At 43.5% G+C, this 10,691-nt stretch overlaps 1 protein-coding gene across 1 annotated transcript; it reads right to left on the bottom strand.

Moving 5' to 3' along the window:
- Positions 1-7,102: 7,102 nt before the first annotated feature.
- On the bottom strand, positions 7,103-9,473 carry LOC121749146. Its single transcript, XM_042143744.1, has 3 exons — positions 8,614-9,473; positions 8,340-8,517; positions 7,103-8,170 (listed from the first exon to the last, which is right to left on the bottom strand). The coding sequence occupies exons 1-3, from the start codon at positions 9,471-9,473 to the stop codon at positions 7,103-7,105; spliced, it is 2,106 nt and encodes a 701-aa protein (XP_041999678.1).
- Positions 9,474-10,691: the final 1,218 nt, after the last annotated feature.

The raw sequence follows: 10,691 nt of genomic DNA, 5'->3' as shown, positions 1-10,691 counted from the left end.
CTCCGGAGGAACAATGCGCTGGAGAGCTCGGCTTGCCAACAAGTCGTGAAGTCATTGCGGCGCTGGGCTTCTCGGTACGACATCATTCTTTCCCGGCGTCCCTCAATCGAGAGATTCCTTAGGCATTTCCCGTCAACAGATGGTCACACTCCAGCTCAAACCCCTGATTCACTTGCTCAAAACCTTACTCCAAGTCAGCAACGAACTCAGGAACAGCCGGAAACGTCAAGACAAGGACGGACTGAAGTTCGTAGAGGAGCTGTGATTATGAGTGAGCAAGATCAACAAATGCTTCGTGAAGAGACTCTTCGCCGCCGAGGTGCTAGAGCTTCCCGGGCTCAGGGAAGAGGTGGTAGGTCGATTAGAGCATCTCGTCGACCTGCTTATTCTTCAGCTGCCGAGAACGCCCGAACTCGGCTTCACGAGGATTTTGTGAATAGGTGGCTCAACTTTAGCAACCCCGGACAGTAGAATAGTCCTTTGTAATAGCGTAACGCCATTTTGTAGGGTAGCGGAGTTGTATGCCGAACAAGATTTGAAAAATGAAATTTTGTTTTCGCTTCTAACACTGTATTTACAGCTTAGCGAAAAAATTTCATCGTACTTGTCCTCGGTCTTATGAAGTAAACTTCTTTGACCGGACTTGGTCCTTGGTCTTATGAAGTAAACTTCTTTGACCGGACTTGGTCCTTGGTCTGATGAAATAAACATCTTTGACCGGATTCGTCTTTGGTCTGATGAAATAAACATCTTTGACCGGACTCGTCTTTGGTCTGATGAAATAAACATCTTTGACCGGACTCGTCTTTGGTCTGATGAAATAAACATCTTTGACCGGACTCGTCTTTGGTCTGATGAAATAAACATCTTTGACCGGACTCGTCTTTGGTCTGATGAAATAAACATCTTTGACCGGACTCGTCTTTGGTCTGATGAAATAAACATCTTTGACCGGACTAAGCTTGTGTCCTAATTTGGCGAGTTTTATCGCTCGGATCGGACTTTCCGTTGTCCTAATTTGGGGATCGGACTTTCCCTTGTCCTAATTCGGCGAGTTTTATCGCGTGGATCGGACTTTCCCTTGTCCTAATTCAGGCAAGTTTTATCGCGTGAATCGGACTTTTGTTGCAGTTCGTTTCAGACGAAGTGCTTGATTCTTAAGCTGAATTGTGGTCTTGTATCCTCTTTAGAAGCTTGGACTTCACAATCGTTGGCTTATTGCAGTTCGTTTCAGACGAACTGCTTGTTTAAGCTGAATTGTGGTCTTGTATCCTCTTTAGAAGCTTTGACTCACAATCGTTGGCTTGTATATGTTCTAAGAAGGGGATCAGCCTTCGAAGAACAAGATACCTCAGTAACATTTGTAAGAGACGACACGCACAGAGACAGACAAAACACACAGACAAAACGCACAGAGACAAACAAAGACCAAGCAAACCAAAGAAAGCACATAGAGACAAAAACGCACATAGCCTTAGGACCGAACTAGACACAAGACTGACAGACCGGACTGTCTCTTACAAATGGAACTTTTTGAGGTTGGAAACGTACCATGTTCGGGGTACTTGTGCTCCTGACACGTGAGTCAATTTGTAAGACCCTTTGCCGAGGACTTCTGACACCCGATATGGACCTTCCCATGTGGGTTCGAGTTCGCCCAGCTTTTCTGCTCGGCTTACTTCGTTGTTTCTCAAGACGAGATCTCCCACTTGAAATTGCAGCTTTTTCACCCTTTGGTTATAATACCGGGCTACTTGCTCCTTGTACTTGGCTGCTTTTATGCAGGCCAATTCTCTTCTTTCTTCGGCCAGATCTAGTTCGGCTCTCAGTCCGTCCTCATTCAGTTCTGCTGAGAAATTAAGAGTTCGGGGACTGGGTATGCCGATTTCAACCGGAATCACGGCTTCAGTGCCGTACACCATCGAGTTCGGCTCCGGTGTGACTTCGGTCATTTCGCCTGCCTCTGACTCCGGCTGCTGTGATTGCTACGCTTGATGGTGCCGAGCTGATTGCTCGGCACTTTTAAGCGCAATCTGCAAACTCTTGCTCTTTTTTGATCACCTCGGATGACCGCTATCCCTCCTTTAGTGGAGAAGGTGTTCGGCGAGGATGCCTCTGATCGCTATGACCGGGCTTCTTTTTGTCTTCTCTAGATGAGCTGTCTAAAGACCGTTTTCGACGGTCTGCCTCATCGGCACGAGAAAACTGGTCCGCAATGTCCCACATCTGTTGAGCTGTTTGCGGACTGCATTCCACGAGCTTTCTGTAGAGAGCTCCGGGCAGGATTCCATTTTGGAATGCCGAAATGACAAGTAGATCATTGAGATCATCTACTTGTAGGCATTCCTTGTGGAATCTCGTCATGAAGTCGCTGATCTTTTCGTCGCGACCTTGACGTATAGAAAGCAGCTGAGCCGAAGTGATTCGGGCTTCCGCTTTCTGAAAGAACCTCCTGTGGAAAGCATCCATTAGATCTCGGTAAGATCTAATGCTGCCTTGGGGGAGGCTATCGAACCACCTTCTTGCGTTCCCGATAAGCAGCTCGGGAAACAGCTTGCACATGTGGACCTCATTGAGACCCTGGTTCGCCATGTTATACTGATAGCGTCCCAGGAAGTCATGAGGATTCACCGACCCGTCATAAGTCATCGACGGAGTTCGGTAGTTCTGTGGAAGGGGAGTTCGGGTGATATCGTCCGAGAACGGAGTCTTCAATGCTCCGTACATGGCAAACCCGACATCTCTTCGGTATGGAGGAGATGGAGATCTCCTGTGATTCCGGTACCGAGGAGGAACAGGAACATGTCGGGGTTGAGGATTCTTCTTCCTGGAAGACACGGCACTACTGCGGTAGTGACTTTCATGTCTGGATGAGGAAGGAGAATCCACCGTTTTCGTCTTCGGCTCTTGGCTCTTTTGCAGGAAGGCTAAGAACTCATCCTGCTTCTCAGCCAAGAACAGCTTGACAGCCTCATTCAAATCAGGCTGCTGGGAAGACTCGGTGTGTGGACCTTTTGAGCGGCTGGTTCCTTCATCATGAAAACTGGAAGGAGATGTCTCCCGAGGCTGTTTTCCGGACCTGCGGGCTGGACTAGCTTCCTCATGGTTTTCACGAACGGTATTACGGGTAGTATGTGATCTGGTATGCATTTTTTTTTTTTTGGGTGGAAAAAGGGTCAAAAATTCGCTTTATCACAAATTTGGTTCTCTGTTTCCCACAGACGGCGCCAGTGATGGTTTGGCGAATTTTTGATGGTGATGAATGCAGGAAAATGCAGATTACGACACAGAGATTTACGTGGTTCGATTTACTGAGGTAAATCTACGTCCACGGGAAGAAATGAGTGCAGAGTTGTATTGCTTGATCTGTTTTCTACAGCTTACAATACAAACTTGCTATATGATCTTTTATGTCTAGAGAGCTTAACCTCTGTCTATCAGATCTAAGTTCTATTTATATATTGAACTAAGATCGTGGCTTGCATCACCACCCTAAGTCGTGGATGTCGTGTAGGTCATGGCCTAAGATCGTGGATGTAGCGTAGGTCATGGCCTACGATCGTGGCCTGAGTTGACACCACGTGGTAGTGGGTGTGTTGGAAGTTGTGGAAATCCTGTATGGGTCCACTAACTCCTTGTTCGGTCGAATACTGAGACCGAACTGCTTTGGTTGCCGATCTGAGAGTAGAGCTTGACGCCGACCTGAGAGCAGAGCTTGATTGGTTGGCTTTTACCGAGCTGTAGGCTGAGGCCGAACTCTTTGGTAATGAATGCAGAACTCACTCTTCCTTGGGCTTTGGGCTGATGGGCCGAACTGCTGAACTATTGCCGAGCAGCTTTAGCCGATCTGAGAGTAGAGCTTGACTGGTCGGCTTTTACCGAGCTGTAGGCTGGGGCCGAACTCTTTGGTAATGCCGAACTGATACTCTTCCTTGGGCTTTGGGCTGATGGGCCGTCACTGCTGTTGGGCTTGTTTAGTTCGTACTCCATCACATGCGAATAAGAGTTCAAACAGCTTTACCTTGAACACGATTCATCTCTTACTTTTTCAATCTCCAACTTCAGTTTCTCAGCAGATGACATGTTGTCAGGATGAAAATACTGTGCGTCCCATGAAAAAATTAGTATTAGTATCACACAGCTTAGACGAGGCAGTGCTAAAACTTACGCCCAAACTGGAAGAGTGATTACAAAGAGTAACCTTGCAATTGTGAGCATATCTTTCTTTAAGGAGACTATAGGTTTAAGGGACAACAAGCATATGGTTGCAACCATGCAAAACATTATACTCCATCCGTCCCAAGATAAGCGACTCAAATTCCTTTTTGGGACGTCCTAAGATAAGTGAGCCATTTCTTTTTTTGGCATTCTCTCTTACCTTTTCTCCCTCTTACTTTATTCACTTTCCACTTTACTAACAAAACCCCATTTTCTTAAAAATATAAGAAAAGTTTTAGCTTCTTATCTTGGGACGGAGGGAGTATAAGAAAATTGATCATTGATCGAATGCTTATTAAAAATCTACTTTTTGTAAAGCCATTCTCATTGTAGCCCATGATGCTAGGCATTTATGACAAACACTTGTTTAAATTCCAATACATAATTTGAAGTGACAAACTACTATGCGATAGTGGTCATTGTCATTTTCAATAAAATAACCTCTTTGTGAAATACATGCACTTGTGTAACTGAATAAAATGCCAGACACCAAAATATAGTAATGACAACAAGCAGAATAAGAGTATTAAATAAATTACACTCGTGCTAGGACTAAAATATTTTGAAACATTGATTTAATATTATAATTAAATTAAATTAAATTAAAAATAATATTATTTTATGAAAATTATAAATAAAAAATATATATAATAAATACAAATCAATATTGAAATATTATAAACATGAAACTATTAGTCATAAAATATAATGTTGTAATGTTAAATCACCATAGATAAAAATCTAACACAATAACGAATAAAACAAAAGAGTAACAATCAAACAAATCATTTTTGTATTCCTTCACTTATGATAGATTTTATAGCAATTATATGACATTTTTGTTAATTTTCCCCAAAAACTCTTTTTTTATATAGAGTGAACTACATAAAAAGTCACCGACGTTTCCAAAAGTTTCGCTCTAGACCCCTAACAAAAAAAAATATCCCCAGAAGTGCCTAACCTTCAACCTAATCACGAATGAGATATTTGTAGTCATTTTTCGGACCAAAAGGCCCTTTTGCCTTGAAGGGCATTTAAGACAATTCCATTCCCTGTCGCAGCAGTTATGCTCTGCGTTGATAATTTACTTTTGCAGACAACAGTGGTCAACTCAATGTTGATGTGCACAGACTACCGTGTCCTTTGTCTATAGTTAAGAGTGTAGTGTGAAATAATTTCTCATCTTCCTTCTCTCTCTTCACTTCCTTCTCGCAAAAAGGGTTCAACAAGGGATTCATTCGTCGTTTGAACTTTACCATATAACCATCAGTTGTAAGAGCCCAATTTATGTAATTTATTCTGCCGCACTGAAATTCCTCCGTGGGTTGGTGATTTTTATTGGGTTGTTATTGCAACGAAATTTGGGTGTATTCAAATTAGGGTTTATGGTTGTTTGGCTGGGTGGAGGTTTGTTTTTGGGATTTTATTTGTCTGTGAGATGGCGATGTTTGTTGTAGTCCGATCAATTTTGGCTTATTTTGTTGCTGAATGTGGCTGGATTTCGTAGCTGACGCTGTGCGTTTTTAATTTAGGGGTTATGTGTGGGGTTATGTTTGGTCGGCTGGCTGTGGGGTCCATTTTTATTTGTGAAATTACTTTCATAAATAATGACATATAAATTAACTTGAATATGTTTGGGTTTGAATTTCCAATTCAGGTCGCTCTTGCAATGTCTTCTTCAAGTACAGAATCGTTCGGTTCAAGTTTCAATTGGGATTTGCCTAGTCTACCGGTTGTTCTCTGTAGTCACGATGTCGCGGCCGAGCTGGTAACGTCTAGGACGTCGGCTAATCCAGGTCGACGTTACTATCGGTGTCCATTCTGGAAGGAAAACGATTGCAGATTCTTCCGTTGGTTTGATGCTGGTCTATCGCCAAGCCAAGACACTTACTTTCAACGAATGAAGCTCGAACGAGACAGGTTTGAAGAAAATCTCCGATCGAAGAGTATTGTGCATGGTGATCTTGAAGCCAAATTTCGCATCAAAAGTGATGAATGTGCAGATCTGAAGGCAAAATTGACCATGAAGACTGACGAGTGTGCAGGTCTTACTTCAGAACTTCTTAGAACAAAAAAAACGTCCCGAATGCTGAAAATTGTAATCTTATTTTTGTGCTTTGTAATTTTTTTCTTAATTTAATGGTACCACTTTTTTTTCAAGCGATGAGGGGGAATTTTGGTAATAAGAATTTGAAGTTCCGCTGGCGAAATCTGGTTCGAGAATATGGTTTTTGGAACACTGTCGTATGAACGAACACCTTGCAGTTTTTAGTTTATAATCACTTCCGAAGTACGCATCTTCTGTTGAAATAACACCCGACTTACAGAACTTTGTGTGATGTAGGTTATGGGCACTTGTGATACAGAATACACCAAAGTCATACCAAAAGTTTTCCAAAAAAACAGGCATTGAGTTTGACAAAAGCATAGTTAAAATACGCTATTGTTTACGACACACAAAATGCATAGTTAATACAAGTGTCTTCTAATGATGATCCCTACCGATCACCGAAGGTTATATCCGAATAATGTTTGACAAAAAGGGTTCGCATTCACCATTGTCTACGAGACACAAAAAATAAACCAACACAATTGCCTCCTGGCTAAGTCCCATACTACGCAAGCGCGGGTATTCAATCACGATCCCCTCGACGGCCACAACGTTGAGGATGCGTCCTGGTCCGACGAGTGCTAGTGCTTGGAGGAAGATTGTTATTTTCCTACAAATATCACAAAAAATTGTGATTGTTAACTGGATTTTATGGAAAGTAAAAGTGCAACAAGGGTGTTGAAAACTACCTGGCTCGACCGTGTAGACCGACGAGTGCTGGGACGTGAATCAGTGGGATTAGTCTACAAAAAACAACCCCGGTCAAATTGAGTTTCAATGTTTATCAAAACGAAAGGTGATGGTGGTCATTACCTCCTGGCTTGACCGCGTAGCCCGACGAGTGTTGGGCCTTGGAACAGTGGGTGGCTCACTAGGATCACTGGGCTGTGAACTTGAACTCTGTCCAACTTCGGTCCGGGCATCTATACGAGGATCATTAGTGCATGTTCTTCTGTTATGCCCATCTTGTCCACACCGACGACACCTGAGTATAAAGGTTCGGCGCAAAGACTCAGAACCATTTGCATGCTGACGAACCTGTGGATCTTCACGCCTCAATTTTTTTGGCCTTCCACGTTGCCACTTTGTTCTAGGAGGTGCCAGTTCAAATCCAACTTCTGAGTTCTTCGACCAATTATCCATCCCGTTGATTGGGTAGAGGACATTCTCGTACAATAGCGTCATGGTGGACCGCAAATAATAGCGGTAGACATAGTCAGATACATCCTTACCATTCTTGTTGATTGTAGCGATGGCGTGAGTGCATGAGATTCCATTCAGCTGCCAAAGTCTGCAAGAACAAGTAAATTCCCGCATGTTTACTACGTACTGACCTGACGGTCCAGAGAGTTGGTAAGAATCTTGTCCGTTCCATGTGGGTCTCCATGAAGAAGCCCTCGCCAAATACTTATCAACAATCTCTTTGATAACAGGCGGCAGGGCATGATCATACGTCTTGATCCACTGGCCCCTGATCTGTATCCTCTCCATTTGACTTGTCCTGATCTCATCCAACATGGTGACAATGTCCAACTCACGAGCAATTGCTATCTTCGAATTAAAGGTCTCGCAGATATTATTGAGGATAACATCACAGCAAACATGCGGAGAGAAATAAGCCTTCACCCATTTTTCCTTGGGAGCTACGCCGAGTAGGTATTGAGGTGCTTGTGGATATATAATCCGCAGTGCATTCATCCTCTCAACATATTCCGCCAGCTCCCACAAAATCTCCTTAAAATTCTCTCCGATGAAACGCTTCTTAAAGTTGTTGTATATGTGCTGCACACAGAAGCGATGCTCGCTCTGTGGAAACTCCTCAAGGATTACCTTTGCAAGACCCTATTAAATTCACCACAAATTATTACATGTACACAACAACTGACACAGAATACAACAATATTATAATCACACTCCGAATACAACAATATTTTAAAAATCACAATTGAAGTATGTCAAAAGAAATCACAAACAACATATACACCTTTTAATAAAATCACATTACACATACCTTTTGCTGGTCAGACATGAAGACAAATCTGGGGGCATTTTCATGTATGAGGAGGTCCTCTACCAGATAGCCTAAAAACCATTTCCACTGTTCGTAGCTTTCGGCCTCAGTCACCGCCCATGCAATAGGCCACCAACCATTATTTGGATCAATTCCTATGGCCGTCATAAGTTGGCCTCTGTACATACCACGCAAGAAACATGAATCCAAGAAGATAATCGGACGACAAAAACGCATCAACGGCCCGAGACAAGTATAAAACCTCAAGAATCACGGGCCCACAACTTCGGGATCCCTGAAGTTCTCGTAGTGAATGTGCACACTAGAGTCAGCGTGTGTCCATTCCAGTTCAGCTTTGTAATCGAAAAGTCTATGATACTGGAGTCCCGCCTTGCCAAAAATACCTTCCAATGCACTGTCTCTTGCTCGGTACGCCTTCATCCTGCCAACTCGGAGTCCGAACTCCTCATCCACACACTGCCTTATGGCTGCCAATGGGATATGGGGATTCAATTTTATCTTCTCCATGTATCGCTCAGCTAGCCATTTTGACGTCAGCCATCTCTGATCCAACACTTGAGAGCATGTGTGTGCATGGTCTCTATGCATATTCAGTACAACAAAATCGGTATCGTTGTGGGCTTCGACCCGTCTTGCATATACATACCATTCACAAGACTTTCCTCTACAAATAGCACGAAGTCTTTTGCCATCATTTTGCTTCACATGTACAGGGCGTCTCGTCATTATTGCGTACTGTCGAATAACCTTGAAAAAAAATTCTCTATCCTTAAAAAAATCACCAGTCTTCCAATTTGGTAAATCATTTGTCAGCTTAAATGGGGTGTACTTGATACCCTTTCTACTTAAACCTTCCAAATCCTCTAGGTCCTCGAGATCTTGCAGCTCATCGACCGTCTCTTGCTCGAACAGAGGGTTTGAGTCTGCCGAGTTCCTTTTCTCAACAACAGGGGAGTACTTTCGCCTTTTCTTGGACCCGCCGCTGCCTTGGCCAGACCCTTCTGCTTCACCCGATGGCTCCTCAATCCCGTCTTGTCCCGCCACCTCCTCCGGCTGTTGTTCCCGACGTAACGACTCGTAATACGAGGTAAACATTTGTTCATTACGACACATGTTGGCCAACGAGATAAAGTGGTCGACATCATTATCATCATCTTCGTCGTTACTGCCCTCGTTATGAAGATGGCATCCGTCGGGAACATAATCGGCTGACGGACAAAAAACACCTTCATCAGCCTATTGGGGTACATCTCCCACCACCGGTACGGGTTCTGCACACGCTGCTTCAGCTGGAGCTGGCTCTTTCACTTGGGTGTGAGCTTCGTGCATGAACAATTCATGAGTAATGTCCTCAATGATCGGAAAGAAATCATTATCTACCCGTATGTCTGGCTGTGGCTGACTACCATCATCCAATACCGGTCGGTACACATCTTCTTGTACAAATGCTCCTTGCCCGACCGAAGATGGTTGGTGAACTACAGATTCAGACTCAGTCGCCTGTTCAGCGACATCGACAATCGGATTGGAATGGTCAACGGATGAAGCTGTAGCTACATCCTGCAAAATGCAGTACCACAAATGCAAGACTAAATTACAAACAAGAACTAAATCACAAATTAGGTACTAAATCAATATGAAAATCACACCAATTCATTACCTCTGCTACTTGTGCATGGGAATCGACAATCGGATTGGAATGGTCAACAGATGAAGCTGTAGCTACATCCTACAAAATGCAGTACCACAAATGCAGGACTGAATTACAAACAAGAACTAAATCACAAATAATGTACTAAATCAATATGTAAATCACACAAGTCGTTACCTCTTGTACGTGTGCATGAGAGTCTCCACCTCCAGCTTCTGCTTCTCCAACATAGTCAACTACACATATTTTTTCTGCTACAAATTCCACGTCATGTATTGATACTTCTCCAAAGTCAGAGACCGGAGCTTCAGGGGACACGGCTTCAAATGCTTTCGCCAAATTTTGCCTGGCTACCACCTCAGCCCTCTTCATCTGAGCACGATCATCTTCTAAACTTTTCGTAAGATATTCCTCGAACTCAACATCCCTATCATACCAGCCAATCATTAAAGGCTCCTGTCGTTGCCCTTCAAACTGAGACCATTGCTTCCTCTTCGGTCTAGGCTTTTGCCTTGGCACATTCGGCGTGGCTTCTTCAATCTCTTCAATAATGACTCCTGGGGGTTTAGACGCCTTGAAACTAAGAAGCTATTGCGCTTCTTCCTTCATTTTTTTCAGTATGGCTTGAGCCCGGGTTATCTCCACAACGTAGATGTGAACTAACTTTGTCGTTGTAGACG

Source organism: Salvia splendens, chromosome 9 (assembly GCF_004379255.2).
Source record: "Salvia splendens isolate huo1 chromosome 9, SspV2, whole genome shotgun sequence".
Taxonomy (NCBI): Eukaryota; Viridiplantae; Streptophyta; class Magnoliopsida; order Lamiales; family Lamiaceae; genus Salvia; species Salvia splendens.
This window is presented reverse-complemented; position numbering and strand designations above follow the sequence as displayed.

What these genes read in the sequence shown, in the direction of transcription:
- LOC121749146 (XM_042143744.1), bottom strand. Translation starts at nt 9,473, where the DNA reads ATGTGTCGTAATGAACAAATGTTTACCTCGTATTACGAGTCGTTACGT. An exon ending in GATCCCGAAGTTGTGGGCCC is followed by an intron (nt 8,518 to 8,613) that starts GTGATTCTTGAG and finishes TGGTATGTACAG; the next exon opens with AGGCCAACTTATGACGGCCA. An exon ending in TCATGTCTGACCAGCAAAAG is followed by an intron (nt 8,171 to 8,339) that starts GTATGTGTAATG and finishes TGAATTTAATAG; the next exon opens with GGTCTTGCAAAGGTAATCCT.